This window comes from Neodiprion pinetum, chromosome 3, assembly GCF_021155775.2.
Source record: "Neodiprion pinetum isolate iyNeoPine1 chromosome 3, iyNeoPine1.2, whole genome shotgun sequence".
Taxonomy (NCBI): Eukaryota; Metazoa; Arthropoda; class Insecta; order Hymenoptera; family Diprionidae; genus Neodiprion; species Neodiprion pinetum.
The window spans coordinates 42,816,631-42,833,976 of NC_060234.1; the positions used below are offsets into that span (position 1 = coordinate 42,816,631).

Below are 17,346 nucleotides of genomic sequence, written 5' to 3' on the forward strand. Positions count from 1 at the left end.
GCTTGAAATATCACAGACATATTATGATACATGTGCAGTGTTCTTTGATGCTCTTCTAACCGGATTTAATTGTGCTTGTCAAATAATATACACATAATTATACCTTCTACCCATAATTATGCATACATTAATTGTGTTAGTTTATTCTTCCGAATTCAAATTTCCCCTATCAATAATTGGTTCTCCCAATTAAAGAATAAAATATGACAACCTCACAGTTTATCACGTTAAGCATGCAATGGACCTGCTGTGGTCGCACAAATTGTTATTTCACATATCTATACGTGCAATGTTTGAAATTCTTCATTTTCTCATAGACGATTGTTGAGGTACAGCGGCTTGGTAAGTCGTCCGATACACCCGTTTTCGCTGAGCATCCTTCCGTAGATGAACCAAATTGGAATCAACTTTAGCTTGAACGTGACTAAAGTCTGGCAAACGAGAAGACAGGCGACGGCGCTCAGAGTTCACGAGCTTCTTTTCAACGATCCCGGCGGACTCTATCGACGAATTTCTCGCAGTTTTCCTATACCACTTATACGCGATTAACGGGATTATATGTACATACACAAAGTCAGATGTCAATCAGGTCACCAATATACATACGATACAGTTCGACCGACGGCGTCCTTACGGACGTCGGAGGTGGTGGTGGGACTGGAGTCTTGGACCGTCTGTCCAGCGGATATTTCGGTTTCCGAAACTCTTCCCAAGTTGGAGTTGGCAGCCGTCGATGGTTTCGCGGATTCCCAAAATTTGTACTTGCTGTAGAGCGAGTCCTTCGCAGATTTCTCACTGCTAAGAGTTATTCTCGAGGACTTTCGCCCCGCAGCTACGCGAGTAAGCTCATCCTGCACTCCGGCAGGAATCAACCCCACAGAATTGTCCGCTCGCGAAATCTGCTCTGTATTGTTTGAATTTTCCCGATCTGGCGTTTCCTGTAAACAATTCTTAATTGCGGCGCAATTTTCTGCTGCGATGAATTTTGGTGTTGGATGAAAAGATTTAATTTCATCCAGTCAGGATTATTTGTTATAAAGTATAGTATATGCAGGTCATCTCAAGAAATTACCTTACCATCATTTCCGTCCTCCACATTCTCATCATGTCAAGGACGTTCGAAGAGTGAGCTTCGAGTATCGAGTGAGTACCCTATAGGGCAAGTGAAGGAAATTTTTTTCAGGAAGAATTATATCACGATTGACTCGTAACGTTAAATTAAACGTTTGCGTATCGGTTGGTTGATGCTTACGGCTATCCAAGGGTGATTTTCAACCTCAGCTGCGGTCATGCGAAACGCCGGATTTTTCTGAAGCATTTTGCTTAACAAATGCTTTGCTCCTTCTGAGCAAGATAAACCTTCAGCCGAAAATTAATGGAAATATAAATTTCAGTGTAATTTATTATTATTTTTTTATACTTTATATATTTTATTATATTTTAGTGTTATATTGTTCGACCTAAATATAACACGAGAGTCTTTAATTCGTTTGAAAGGTACCGTACACGGTACGTGAATTATATCTACGCACCAGAAAGATCAAGCTCTTGTGTTTTAACGAGCATATGGAGGTGCTGATCGTTCGTAGAATAAAATGGAAACTTCCCAACGAGCAGGACGTACATTATAATTCCCATGGACCAAACGTCACACTGCTGGCTATAAGATTTAGTGGAGATCATTTCTGGCGCTGTGCGAAGAAGACGTTGGTGATAAAAATCCGGTTTTAAACAAAATTAAATAAATTCAAACACCTATATTGTATTCAAATATCTTATATTGGAACCGATTGTAATTATAAGCGAATGAGTAATATTATATAATATTATATAAGACTTATATCTAAGTCTAATAATATTTTCAGTAGAATTTATTTACCCATGTAAGTAAGCGTGCCGCAACAATCATGCAGCATGGTTTCGTATCCCGTACCGCCCCGCACCGCACTAAGACCAAAGTCCGTTACTTTTATATGTAAATCGTCGTCCGGATTTTGCGGGTTCGCAGCGATCAGAATATTTTCCAACTTCAGATCACGGTGAACGATGTCTGTACAGATATGTTTTCAAAATATAAGAGTACGATAAAAAATGTAATCGATCCTCAACGAATTAATGTATCATTTACCTATAACTACAGGCATGTTTCTCTGTGGTGATCAATTGCCATATTTGAATACTTAGTTAATTAGTTTCGAATCGACTCTAGCGTTGAAATAGAAGCATTCAAGAATTGGAACTGAAAGCTATTTGAGTGTTCCAGGAATTTATAGGAATAATGGTTTAAATTCACGTTGACAGCACGGTTTACAATTATAAGTGCTTTAAAGGATAATACTGTTATAAAGGGTGAAATATCGATGAGCCTATCTTGCAGTAATTTCACTGACCGTTTTTGTGTAGGTAGGAAAGGGCACCAGCCAAGCTACGAATAACAGTCAATGTTTCCTTTTCTTCGAAGCGTTTCTTCGCTTTGAAAGTTTTTGCTAACGACCCCGTGCAAAGCTCAAATATTAAATAAATTGTCTATAAACAAAAAAACACATTCATTACTATATAATATCTAGTAAAAATGTTAGTAAAACTGTGTAAATATCACTGAACCGATTGTAACGTAAATTATAAAATTATTCTCACCTTCGGCGATTCAAAAACGCGGTCGAGGAGGATTATGTTCGGATGATAGACCAACTTGAGAATATGGATTTCCCGTTCGACGAGCATTATTCTCGAGGCGCCAGCCTAATGAAAATAACTTAGTGCTCTGCATGAAACTTGACGCAACGATGATCCTTATTATGTAATAAATATTTAAACGTACTTGAGACTTATTGATAATTTTAACTGCCCAATTGAGCCCCGACCCTTTGTGACTCGCTTTAACGACAGTACCGAAGCTTCCTTTCCCTAAAATCTCACCAAACTCGTAGATTCTCTGCAATTCAGCGAGGTCCGTAATTCTTTTATGTATCAAATCTCGCTCTTTCAATTTAGTCGAGTGCGTCGATGAATGTTTTTGAAACATAAGTTTGATCTTTTTACCCCGTAACCTGTGCCTGTCATGTCAAAACTGAAAATGTGACAGCCTTCGCTAAATTAATAAATAAAAAATTACTGCCCTCATCCGATGATTGAACGTTTCGGTCGGCTCAACACATCAATATGCGTGATTATTTCTAAGCATTTATATGAACCGTGTATCGTTGTTAATAAAGAGTTATGTTGTTGATAATTTGACAACAGTGATTATAGTGTTCAATCTTTCTACCATACTTGGCGTAAGATGAATTTAAATTTACCGCGGGCTTGGTCGGTGAGAGAGAAATTTTTCCAACCGACTGGTAACTAGCCCCATCTGTAAATTGAAATAGAAAATTTCACTGGCTCTGAAGGTTGTTGCGTGGTGCAGCATGTACCGGCACCGTTGCAGCAGACTCTTCGAAAAACAAGAAGTGAAGTCAGGACAGGCCGCGGATCATGACCGATATCGTCGTCCAACAACGCCTGTGAATTTGTTGTGACAGAGATTTTCTTATGTATGGAGATTATTTAGGGGAAAACTATTTTTTAAAGTATGGATTCATCGCCTTCCTTGGAAACTGTCTATCAGGCTGTGTATTCCCTTTACAACAACCCAAACTCAGCCGAGAAGGAAAAGGCCTCGGTATGGCTGGGGGAGCTACAAAGTTCCGTGAGTATTAACCTCAGTTTGTTGAAAATCTTATACCTAACGAGCATTTTTCGTTCCGGAAGGAGTCCTCGGCCCTCATATTATATCTAATCTCACTACAGTCCCAATTTTCGATTCGGAACGTCAGAAAGTCGCGTGCACCATCACACGTCATAACCTGTAATTTTCTCGGACGTCGACCACTTTTTTTGATCCTGGCACATGCCCTCCTTACAAAAAAAAAAGAGACAAAATTAATACTTGATTTGGAAGAAGCTGATAATTATGTTAAAGTTTAAATTGTATGTCAAACTTCGTCATGCTAACAAAATGCCTAGATCTTGGTCTGATGTTTGGAAAACGAGAGGAAATTTATATGCAATTTCTTTATTAACCGACAAGTGGATTTAAAGTTTTTTTTTTAATTTCTGTCAAAATATGCAGTTTATTGCGACAAAAAATTAAATTTGAAGATTTGAGAGTGTTGGGAATTAGGGCTTTGAAAAAAAATTATACCCTTCCATTTCATATCTGTAGCTGAGAAGCATGTGGGAAAACTTGATATCTTGTTTCTACAGGTGTTCGCATGGAAAGTAGCGGACGAAATGTTACAGCAAAAACGAGATGTAGAATCTTGTTACTTTGCTGCGCAGACCATGCGTACAAAGATACAATTGTCATTTCACGAACTGCCTGCAGAGGCTCACAATTCATTGAGAGACTCTTTGATGGATCACATATCCCAAATAAACGAGCACACCAGCAACGTCATCGTTACACAGGTGCGCATCAGTTATACAATTGACACAGGAACATGAAATTTTAAATATTTTGCCTTAAATAATATCCAATTATTTTTAATTGGAAATTTGAATTTTTTTCCTTGACTGTCTCGGTATTTTAAAACTTTCTTTACTTCTAGCTGTGCTTAGCACTCGCAGATCTCACTCTGCAAATGTGCTCATGGCAAAAGCCAGTTGTTGATCTAATCAACAGGTTTGGCGGAGCCACAGCTAGCTTATGGCCACTCTTAGAAGTCATGACAGTTTTACCAGAAGAAGTCAACTCCAGATCTCTCAAGTGAGTTGCTAATATTTAACACAAAAAATTACATTGTATGTATTTTCCAAACTACCTTGAAAAGTGGGTGTTGAGATAACGCTAAGTAATTGAATACATTGTTTGAAACTTTAGATTAGGCGCTAACCGGCGTCAGCATATCATCATGGACCTTAATGCTAGTGCCGATACGGTTACAGAGTTCTTGGTGAGTATTTTCTTATTCTTTGTTATTTTACGGTTGTTTATTTATAGATCCAACATTTGGTAGTCAAGCAATGCCCAACTTTGGCTAGCACAACTTCAAAAAATTGCGCTTGAGATTGTGAATTTGAGATCTGTTTCTTGTATTTCGAAACAATTAATTGTAATTATGAAACTAAAGTCACTTCTGGTAGTGGGACATTTAATGAATTGATATTTTTCTTGGCAGAAAGTTTGCTTAGAAAACGGTGGTGACAATGCACAAATTCAGGTCAGGATCCTTCGATGCTTTACCAGCTGGGTAGCAGTTCATGCGATATCCCTTCAAGCTGTCGGAAGCAGCGATGTTGTGGCATACGCTTTCCAGGTAAGCTAAACTGTGTGGTCACTGAAAGGTGTGCAAAGTTCATTTTTATATTAACAACATATCAAATTACACTTGGAATGCTTATGTTATTTCTCATTTGGTGATACAAACAGAAGGTAGAATAAAAAGTTTAGTTGAATTTTAAAGCTTTTCGTTTGTTGTAAATTTTGCTCGATCATTCGTGCAGGTACTCGGTAACCACATGACAGGATCACAGCTACATGAAGTAGCCACAGATTGCGTCTGTGTTTTACTGCAGTCATTGAAAGACGAAGGTTGCTTGAATCATAGCCAAAGTAACGGTGAAATAGAAATGCAACGGCAGCAGCTTCAACTGTGTGTCTTCACTAGCGTGATGAATCTTGAGCAGCCTTATCACTTATCCGTTGCTCATGAAGATATGGAGAAGTACTTCGAATTCTATTGTCTATTTCTTTTTTGAGAGATACCTATACATACCATTTCTCCTTCAATTTATCGACCATAATGAACTGGTTATTTACTGATAGTTTTATGCATACTCTATTTTCAACAGATCCATGAATTACTGTCGTATCTTCACGGAACTTGCTGAGTCTTTTTTAGACACAATGGTTAGCGGTTGCCTAGGAGGCAAGCAACATTATTCAGTGAAGATACTCGATCTTGTGCTCACCTGTGTAGGGCATCACGACTACGAGGTAACATAATAAAAGGGTCGACTACGGACATTTCTAAGTTTCTTACCTTTTTCTACCACTTAATGAAATGTCTCAAAGCATATGCCGGATGAATAACGTTTCAGCTAAACGCTCATCTCTTCTAGGTCGCAGAGATCACTTTCAACTTGTGGTACAGACTGTCAGAAGATCTTTATCAACGAAATAGTGATGATCTTAACACCACTTTTAGACCCCACTTTGAACGACTTGTTGGAGCATTATGTAGGCATTGCCAAATGGAACCGGACCACGTGAGTAACGCTTTTTGTGCATGAACCGCAAAATTTCTTCGTGACTGTTGTGAATAACGAAAAAATTTCATCAGTTGGGCCTTGTCGAGGAAGGCGGTGGCGGTGAGGACTTTGCCGATTTCCGAGGCCGTGTGTCTGAACTGATCAAGGATGTAGTATTTGTTGTGGGCAGCTGTCACTGTTTTCGTCAAATGTTCACGGCCTTAACAGGTGCTGTCGGGCCGCAGGGCCAACAGCAAACTCCAACTTGGGACTCAAGTGAGGCAGCACTTTTTGTAATGCAAGCTGTTGCCAAGAATATTATACCGTAAGTCCCTCGAGTCAATATTATATAAATGGGAGAAATAAGAACGCGCCTGATACTGAAATCTCGGTGTGGATTGGCATCATAATATTGTGTACTACATCTACAACTGAGCATGATTACGTTTAATGCTGTAAGTTTTGATTCATGGAAAATAATTATTTCTATCATTATTTTCACAGAGAAGAAAATGACGTGGTGCCAAAAGTGGTTGAGGCAATTTTGAATCTACCTGAAAATACGCACATAGCTGTACGACACACTAGTATTTTGTTATTAGGAGAACTTTGTGAGTGGATAGAGAGGCACCCCCAGTCCTTGGGTAATAATAACCATCTCGTTGCTGTATCTCAACACCTCGTGCTCGTGAACAGTGAAATCCGATTGAACCCTCGTACCATTTTCGTACAGTTGTCCGAAATTTCTCCTGTTTAGTTGAAGTTGCGAATGTATCGCCTTTCTATATAATTGCGCTTACCGATTTCACTGTTGATGGCTTTCGGAGTAAGAAGAACGAGGAGAGACCAGCTATTCATAAAAATATCCCCTTTTTTGTTCAAAATGAAAAAAATTTATTCTGAATACTTGTTGATATTAGAGCCGGTGTTGAACTTCCTTTTGGCATGCCTTAGCCAAAGAGGTTTGGGAGGTGCTGCCTCTGGGGCATTGCAAAGCATTTGTGCCGCTTGTCCTAAGCACATGGCTGGACATTTTCCAGGGCTTCTACAGATTGCACGATCTCTAGACAGTTTTGCGATCACTAACGATGCTGCAATTGGGTTGCTAAAAGGTATGATATTTTGCTTTGGACAAATTTTTTCACTTATTAATCAGTGGTCTAATATTTTTCGAAGAACATGTTGGTACTGTAGTGTTCTTGTAAATCTGTGAAATGAAAAAAGTCAAGAAATTGTAACTGGAGAACAACAAATAGAAGTTACACGATCTGACTTCATTGCCGGCAGGTGTTTCTATGATCCTGGCAACATTACCACGCGATGAAATTGGCCCGGCAATGAAAGAGCTGTGTTGGATTCAGGCTCGACCATTGTGTCATCTCATAGAATCGCGGGGAATTCCTATTGAGAGAGGAACAAAAGCAGACCCAGTTGTATGGTTGGATAGATTAGCAGCTATCTTTAGGCATACGAATCCTCGCATCGATAACCCAGCTGAACCTCATCCCTGTCAAAGTGTCATCACCGAGGTATTGAATCTTTACTTACAAGTTAATTTACGAGTACCGTATACATCAGTCAGGAAACAAGAAAGAAAACTGAATATCCTTGGCAAAATACAACACCTTGATTGCAGCTAAGAATGGCATTAGGTACAAATTGTTATTCATTTTACACTTCATAGATGTGGCCTGTACTATCAAACGCCTGTCATACGTATCAGCAAGATGCCAGACTGATGGAAAGGTGCTGCCGTTGCCTCAGATTTGCTGTAAGATGTGTTGGCAGGCATTCGTCTCACCTTCTAGAGCCTCTTGTCAAACAGGTATGTTGTTGCAAGGAAGATGAAAACTTTATCTTGACTTCAGAATAATGTCACATTTCAGAAGAGCTCAAGACTGTTGACGTTGCATATATCTATATTGCCTAACAAGTAAGAAAAATATTTTTCCAGATCGTAGAACTGTACAGTAGTCATCAGCATAGTTGTTTCCTCTACCTTGGTTCAATTCTTGTTGACGAGTATGCGACTGATGCGGATTGTGTATCTGGGCTACTGCGTATGCTTGAAGCTTTTGTTGGTCCTGCCTTTGCAATCCTCCAGCGACCTGATGGATTGAAAAATCATCCAGACACTGTGGACGACTTGTTTCGCCTGTGTGCTAGGTAACACACGGATAACAACTCTAGATATTTGATTATCATCGAAATAAAATAGCGAATACTAAGAATAATAACAGCAAATTTCCAACGTTCTCATTGAATTTTTTCCAACAGGTTTCTGCAGAGAGCTCCGGTAGCTTTTCTACACCTTGCAGCTCTCGGAAATGTAGTTGAATGTGCTCTGTTAGCCTGCAGTCTCGATCATAGGGACGCCAACGCTTCTGTGATGAAGTTTTTCTACGACTTACTATATAGCGGTAGGAATCACGAGGTAAGTAATAAAAACAGAGCCTCCAGTTTACTTATATGCGAGAGAAAATGATAAATCGTTTGATAGATATTATGATTTTAATACATTACATAGTACCTAATTCTACAATATAATCCTCAGAACCGACCTGATTTTGAGATACGGAAACAACTGGTGCGAGGAATAGTTAATGAAAAGGGACAGACTTTGGTAGCTCGACTTATCCATGCCTCCGTCTTTTCTCTACACTCGTACATGCTGTCCGACGTTGCCGAGGTCATCATTGAGCTTGCCCTTGTTGACAGAGAGGTTTGTCCATGGTTTTTTTTATTAATAGCACCGATAAGTGCCAATAAAGCATTGGGAATAACTTTCCTAGTAATGAGTAATTCATCAAGACTGTCTTGAGATTGGTTCAAATATATCTTTACAAGTTCCGACCATCTGTTGACCGCGATTTCCTTCGTTTAGTTGGTTTCAAGGTGGCTGGAGGAAGCAATAAAGGCAATGCCAACTCAAAATGCTGGTGGAAGTCCAACAACAACACCTGCCCAGCTTTTGGAATTTCACAACGCAGTAATGAGGTATTGCTACGAAATACATGCGTGTGTGTGTGTGACTAGCTGGGTTATAATTCATCGGGAAAATTCGTTTTCTCGGGTGTTGTTGAGAGGAATGTAAATGTTATTATGTTCAGGATCTTGCATATGAAGCGATGACCTGCCAAATCGACAAAAACAAATTCTGATGGAGTTTATTTGTGTTACAGGGCAGACACTCCAAAAGCGGTTGCACATGCTCTACGAAACTTTGCCCGGCTATTTCGTTGATATGGAGAGATGGAGAAAGAACGTTAATTCCACAATACAGTGGATAATGCAAGTCTGGTAAAACACTCTCCGTCTTGTTAAATGTCCGGGATTAACTGATTTGATACTGACATTGACAATTAATACACCAGAGAAACAACAAGACAGCGTTATATCTAGCTAATAAAAATCTTTTAGTGTCAGATGCCAATTTACCACGCGCCAATTGAAAAAGAGAGTATTTGTATAGGTACAGAAATACATTATAAGCAAACACATTAGTTTTTTTTTGTGGTTCTAGAAAGGTTAAACTTCAAGTTACTGGATACTGCCATCATTTGTTTGGAAAACCTTATGTCACAACTGAATTTCACGGCTTTGAAAGTATTTCGGTGGGTACTTTTATTTTACAGTCAAAATCGGATGTTGAAGAAAATTACCATGGCTATACATACACTGTCGATAATTGATTCATCAACAAGTATTGGCCGTAGTTAGATATTGATAAATAAGGTATAACATAGTAATGTACTATAATATGCTTATCAGTGTGTAACTGCTGGTGGTATGAGTTAGACTTAAAAACCTCAAAGTCTGAGGATTTTTTACGCTACCTATTACAGTTTAGGTATAATGCGTCTAGTCAAAAACAAGAAGTAAGGATTCGTGTCTACATGTGTGAATTGAATAATCCATACAAATGCATTTTTAAATTGATGCGTGGCAAATTTTAAGGGGTAAATCCGAAATAAGTGTCACTCTGAGAGACAGCCGCCAATTTTCGATCAACGTTTTTCTAAACGGCTAGAATTAAATATACGTACAATACCTACATCAATTTTGTTTATCGGCATTGAGACAGCTGTGACTACATTTCTAGCGGAATTATCTCCTCACAAACACGTGGCACATTTTCTTAATCACGTTTGAAAATTGACGTTCTGAAATCTGATCGGTAATACACATTATATGTTTTCTAACATGAGTTCTGGAAGATATTTATCTGCCGCATCCGCTTTTCTGGCATTACTTCATTGAAATCAGTAGTAGTTGTAAAACTATAAAATACGCTGATGACATAAAAATGTGCATTAAGCTCGCAAAGGGAATCGAAAATTTATAAATATATTGGTAAAGGGCCTGGAATTGATGAGATGATTTTTATCTCTCCCTTTTCGTTTTATTGATGAATGGCGCCAAATTGTGTATGTCCAGGTCATCTTCCATTGAAATGAATATAGATTTATGTACGTGAGAAAATATTGTGTACAAATGTAAGAGTATCTAGAAATAATTCTATTACGCGAGCTCAGGTTTGTTGAATCTATGTAAATAACACGTTTTACCATTTTATCAAGCCTATAACCAAGCATATACGACCAAGATATGGCTTTTCATTTTCGCATTCTGATTTTAATTTCATCAAATATTACTTTGCATGTTTTTAAAAGCATCCAATAACCCGCTTTCGCGCACACTTCAATGTTATTGATATATTCAGTTTTGTCTGTTTCTGATAGCAGTTCTTGCTCGTTTTTCGTCATGTTGAACCAACGCAAAGGATTTTTTTTTCTTTTGTTTCTCATCATTTTATTTTCTTGCATTTTGATGTAGCAATATTTTTGTTGGTGCTAGTGGTACGGAGTAACATCTCACGCACAGAATGCGGACTTTCCATACAAGAAATTTTGTCGAACTGTGTACATGATTTCAAAATTTTTGTTTTTACGCAGTACACAGGGCAAATTACACCTTGAAATTTATCATATTTAACATATCTATAACGAAAGTATTTTTCATCTCCTGCAACTTACTACATCTATCTATGTAGTAATGATGTGATTCGACGTACAAACCTATATGATTATATAAACATGTTTATGTACCGACATTGCCATCTCTGACCTGAAGGAAATTCATAGTTATTATGGCAAAAATCACCGTGATATAATTGATAGTAATTAATGAATATCTTCCAGAAACTATAGACATTTGGTTTTGCAATTCTATCTATACGATATACAAATTCCACTGTGTTTGTGGTAATGTGGCATCAATACTGCGTATACATATGTGTAATTTATGATAAATTAGACGAAGGTGCGCGTGAGGTTTTTTTTCTATGCGCAAATGTGATGTAGAAATCGAAAGAATAGAGAGTATGTGTGTTTGTGAATGTTTGGATGCAAATATTAGAGATGCGATTATGAAACATGACTCGTGTCACAGACGTATATTACATTTAAGGTATACTATTAGATAGTTTTAAGAAATCTATTCTAGTAACTAATATTGTTGACAAAATTGTGTAAAATTTTGAGCCCGTTTTTAACATTCATAAAATCATTTGATAATTGACTATGTGATCAATTTTACAAAATTTAACGAAACGTCTATCGTTATACGACTATATAGTCACACATTGTCATTTTTCGTTTACCTTTTTTTTTTTCTCCATGTTTTCATATAATTATCATTATTTTTTCGCAACTCGTAACTCTGTCCCGCGACGAAGAGTGCTTGACACCAAAGATTATCTAACTTCCACAATCCTACCTATCGTCGCACCTACTTTCACAATGGCATACAATTACAATTTTCAGTTTCGGCCATTCAATCATTTCGTGGATTTTATCATAACTATGAAAGCCCATGCAATCTTTCTTCCCACCTACTTATGACATTTGTTTTTCGCTTTGGTCTGCCGAGGAAGTGAAAAGACGTTTGATGAGCTTTTATATTTTTCTTTGTAATATCTGAATGGCTTACTTGAAGGAGTTGAGCGTACGCAAAAAATGATACTGTTCATAGTTCTTACTGTTAAAGCAATTAAGCCACAGAAATTTGGAAAGTACAGGTAGGACCATGTTTGTAATTATCCACAAATCGATGAAACTAATGTCACTTGTCGTTGCACATATAATTGCTTCCAAACCTCTGAGCGTCTCTACACGAAATTTGACCTCTGAACAAAAATATAAGCACTTGAAACTCGTGGGTATAATAACGGCTTGGAAAGAAAAATTTGTTGCAACTGTAAGATTATTGTCATTAAACTAATTTACGCTGAAAGCATTGGTCTCGACAGATCACGCCTTGGCAGCCATGCTGCGAGCTGCTGCTAATAGTATTTTGTCATTTTGTTTTGTAACAACAAAAAAAAAAAAAGGAAAGAAAGAAAAAGAGATTATCAACAAAGTTCAAATAAAGTGATATTTTTTAACTAACATCTTGAATTTCACCTAATAATAAAGAAGAAAAAGGAACAAAAAGAAAATCAAATAATTCTTGCTCATCATTTGTGTTATTTTCATCTCGGCATGATCGCATACGTACACCTACATAAGTATGTATAATATATACATATGAATAAGATGAAATTCATGCACTTACGCGTGCGCAAAGCTTTCAATTTGTTCTCTGAATGCTATTTACATGAATTTTTGATAATCGCGCCAGACGGTGGAGAATGGTCGAGAATTCGAGGAATATGGGTAGGGATTTCGTGATTTTTTTTTTTTTTTTTCACTCAATTTTATAATTGAGTAACGGGCCTTGGCAACATTTTTCATTTAACAAATTGAATTATATTCCAGTTATAAACGAGACTCATATATACGCTAGTTGCGTATAACTGTCACGAGCAGTTAAACAGACTTGTGTCATTGTAACCAACCTCGTTCAACTGGTATCCAAGTTACTTGCGCCTTGAACTCACGCAAGACAGCGCTAATAGGCTATATACGTGGCCACCGCATGATCACACGCTGCGCTTAATACTAAATATCACGTTTGTATAGCTTATACGTTTACAAACAAAAGACTCGTGTAATTATATCAACGATAACAACGCGCCGCGTTTATTACTCACAATCAGCCTGAGGTCAAATGTTCTGTATGTATGGAAAGTGCGTTGCCCACAAAATCAGAGGTGACCGCAGGACAAATTCGTACGAAGATAATATTCCTGTCTACCTACATCTACTTTCACTCAAGACCATATTCGCGAATTTATTATCACGATTTCGTAAAATACGAGCCATTTCTTTGTTCTGTGTTAAATGAATACGTGTTGGAGTATTTTCGTTCAGAACTGTGTATAGAATGGGGCTGTTTAAGACGTTTTTCGCGTGGATTTCGATATTTGGATATACGTACGACAGCGTTGAAATCGACCAGGGCACCTCCTTAATTAGAAAACAACTCCTGAGAGAGCTGAATTTATTCGGTTTAATACTTACAAACCGCATTGTTCTTTGTGTTCAAAGAGTCTGTCCGCTCTCGACGCGGATAATAATTCTCGTTGTCATTTTGCCAGTACAGAATTGTAGGCGGTAAATGTTTTGAAACGTCTAACAAGTAAATATTTTTCTCTTTTCTCCACTATGTCTGCAGACATGCAACTCGGAGTGGAAAAAAAGTGAAAAAATATTTCGTTCGTGAAAAGGTCAAAGTATTTCTGCACTCATTCGGTCGGTGTATTTTCGTATCCACGTACACGCTGTGCAGCGACGCACACGCGCTGTGCGATTATATTATGTTGTTTAAGATGGTCTTTAATTTCAATTGTAATCATAAGATCCAACGTCGATCATTTCGCTTTACCAGTAAAGTCAAAAAGCTAGTCCGATGCACGGACTGACAGGCATATGGGCGGATTGAAGATCGAACGAACGGCCGAAGCACAAAGTCCGCTCTTTGTCGCTACGTCCGTTCCTCTCTGACTCACGGTAAACAGCTTCGATGCTACACGTAGCAAGCATGCTCGCATATATGCGCTGTATAAGCTACCGTGGAACCTTCTACCGCACACGATTATATGTGCTCTCTCTCTGGCTGCATTAGTCAGACACAATCGGCGTGAATCACCTTTCGACATGGATGGAATGTGTCGACGCTGTATGTTCACGCGGTTCATGTGCGGCTACAATTCTTTCGGGTTTCGATTTACACGTCTGCACGTCTATGCGCATGCCTGTACCATTTGGGTGGTTGATTTTTAAACTTTTTTTATTTTTAAGGTGATACTCGAAAAATTGGTGACAATTGCTGAAAAAAAATTGCTGTAAAACCTGGAGGAGGTGGGAAAATATTTAGAGGTCGCTACCGATTATTGGAATATTTTTTATTTATTTTTATGCGTACACCTTACGGACTTGTATATATATATGTTGGTTATTTTTTTCGTATCGTGGTCCGATTAATCATTGTTCATAAAAATCAGTTCTGAAATAGAAATAGGGACATTAAGGTGATGCGATACTCCTATTTCGGTAACAAAAACTGTTATCCAAATTTCTCCGTGACGATTAATCTTGCGGATAAAAGGCGAGAACAGCCAACTGCGAAATTGTTAGGCGCAGTTTGCTGTTGATTAATTAGACCGTGATACAGAAGAAAAAAAAACTAATAAACACGATATAAGTGCGTAAGGTGTACGCGTAAATATAAATAAAAAAGATTACAATAATTGGTAGCGACCTCTAAATATTTTCCTACCTTGTCTATATTCTACGTCAATATTTATCCAGTATCGGTCGAAAATTGTTCGACTGGCAATTAAAAAAAAAAAAGTTAAAAAATGAAGCACCCTACTGTACCATATACCTCTGCTTCGTACCTGCGAATCACTACTTGACTTTCTGCTTTACTGTTAACGGCTACATCTCAAACATACAACGACTAACAACAAGACTGATTATGAGTCTGTTGTGAGTTAAGTTTTTAAAACGCCTCGGCTTGGAAGGAGACGTACCTGGAGGGACATGCCAATATGGAAAGAGACTCAAGAGACTATCACCACATCCGGGTGTCAAGCAGGGTTGTGAAAATTGCATTGTTTTATTCATGCATTATCCATTTCATTACTCATTAATTTTTCAATGATTAATGCGTTCCTTTTTCATTGTGCATTTTTTTGAAAATTTATATTGGGACGCTGCATCATTCATCACACAATCAATGAATAATTCAATTTCTCCTCATTATGCATTATTTTGATAGTTAAAATAGTGATAAAATGTGGTATAATTTAAATAATTTATGAATTATAATTATTAATATAGCGATTATTTGAAAATGATTCAACTACAAATACTCAGTACGATTTATTCGGGATTCTATTCAGTCGTTACTCTGACCTCCCCACACTTATATAAATGTTTTTGAAGGAAATATAGTGCATTGCCTAATAATAGGCAGAAAAAAATGAACTACATTTAATCATTGATGTTGTCTTTTGAAAGTTTCATTTTTCTTAATCCGTCAATACACTCAACTAATCCATGATATTTTATATATTGTACGTATAAATAAATCCAATCGGTTCATTAGCAAACCACATATAATTTTTCAAATAAAATAACAGGCACTTTCGCCGTGTGGCCACAAAAGGCGATTTCGTTTGGAAATTTATGGTACAAAAAAAACAGAGTAAAATAAAATGCATTTGCGGTAATAATGTATTTAGTAAATTATCTTGAAAAATAATACAAAAATTACATCTCCACCATTTACCCACATCCATGACTGCAGTCATAATTATTGCAATGAGAATCCATAAATGCATTGTTGCAATAATAATGGCCCATTAGTTTTGTAATAATTATTGCAATTTCAATCCATTACTCATTACCTTTGGTGATGATTAATGCAATCCGAATCCATTACTCGTTACTTTGGTAATGATTAATGTTATTTAAATCAATTACTTATTACTCTAGCAATGGTTAATGCAATTCGAAGAATTAATCGATACTCTGGTAATTACCAATTGTGTTATCATTCCTCGTCAATTATTCAAGTAGTTACAAATCCTAGTTTCTATGCATTACCCATTATTTTAGTAATGAATAATGCATTATTTTTCGAATAATATTTTCGCAACCCTGGTGTCTATCATTTTCGTAGATGTTTACGACACTGATGAATATCTGCAGAAGCGCGGCATAAGCGCGGATTATTTATCTCTTCGAAAGATTCTTACGATGCATCCTTTCTTCTTTCATTAAATTTTCTTACCCTACTCCTATACCATTTTCCTAATTTCCAATAGCAACTCGCTATTCGTTTGATACGATGACTTATTATTTGAGCTGCACACATGTCAGGCTAGGTAAAGTTATCCCATATCAAACTTCCTTTGTGCATTTAAAGCACGTGCAATCTTTAGCAAATTATATCATTCTCGCGTGTATATAACGTACTTGAAACCATAGATGAATATTCTTTGTTCGAACCGGGGTCTATAAATGCATGATGATGTACATTTAGTATCGGAGGCATGTTAGTCTGAGCATCGTATCTCAACCCCAATATACCTTTCCCGAGGAGAAACTAATGCGTCATTTCCACTTATATGTTCAATAACATCGCTACCGAGAACTTCGAGGAACGCGTCGGGCGACTGCGGCCGTCCTACACTTTCCTTTTTTATTAATCCAGCCCATCTGAAAAGGGTAAGCCTGCGTGGTCTCACCTTCCTTCCGTTCTACCCGTTATTTTTTTTTTTTTTTTCTGACCGCCAGATCGGAATTATTCATACGCATTCAAGTGGCACATTATAGTACACCTATACCACCTATACGCGTGTACGGTAACCGAGGCGTAACCGGAGGAGGTGAAGAAGGCAGAGTAGGAGGGAGGGAGGGAGGTGTTGTTCGGAATGAACCGCGCCTTGTTGCAATCGATTTTGGTGCGACATTGACGCGTAATGCCTACAATTTATACGCGGCAAATTTCCAAAATTGCATTCAAATCAGATATTTATATGCACGGTTTCAACACCGTTGAGTGATATCGAGTCCTGTATACGGATGCTGATTACCCGATCGAGTTACTTTCACAACCGTGGGGGGCAAGACAACATGCTCCAAAACAAACTGATTTTCT

General features: G+C 37.6%; 2 protein-coding genes across 2 annotated transcripts; one reads left to right on the forward strand and one right to left on the reverse strand.

Moving 5' to 3' along the window:
• Positions 1–303: 303 nt before the first annotated feature.
• LOC124214453 (serine/threonine-protein kinase 33-like) lies at positions 304–3,113 on the reverse strand. Its single transcript, XM_046616725.1, has 9 exons — positions 2,822–3,113; positions 2,638–2,742; positions 2,391–2,526; positions 1,880–2,050; positions 1,533–1,691; positions 1,253–1,359; positions 1,078–1,152; positions 635–938; positions 304–431 (listed from the first exon to the last, which is right to left on the reverse strand). The coding sequence occupies exons 1-9, from the start codon at positions 3,023–3,025 to the stop codon at positions 304–306; spliced, it is 1,389 nt and encodes a 462-aa protein (XP_046472681.1). The 5' UTR covers positions 3,026–3,113.
• A 349-nt stretch (positions 3,114–3,462) lies between these two features.
• Positions 3,463–14,502, forward strand: Tnpo-SR (transportin 3). The gene is made up of 18 exons (XM_046616229.2): positions 3,463–3,691; positions 4,249–4,452; positions 4,593–4,750; positions 4,865–4,937; positions 5,163–5,300; positions 5,488–5,708; positions 5,836–5,980; positions 6,106–6,252; positions 6,327–6,559; positions 6,739–6,878; positions 7,155–7,346; positions 7,522–7,763; positions 7,919–8,059; positions 8,189–8,400; positions 8,512–8,668; positions 8,789–8,956; positions 9,119–9,231; positions 9,417–14,502. Exons 1-18 carry the CDS (start codon positions 3,575–3,577, stop codon positions 9,475–9,477), a joined length of 2,862 nt encoding a protein of 953 aa, XP_046472185.1. The 5' UTR covers positions 3,463–3,574; the 3' UTR covers positions 9,478–14,502.
• Positions 14,503–17,346: the final 2,844 nt, after the last annotated feature.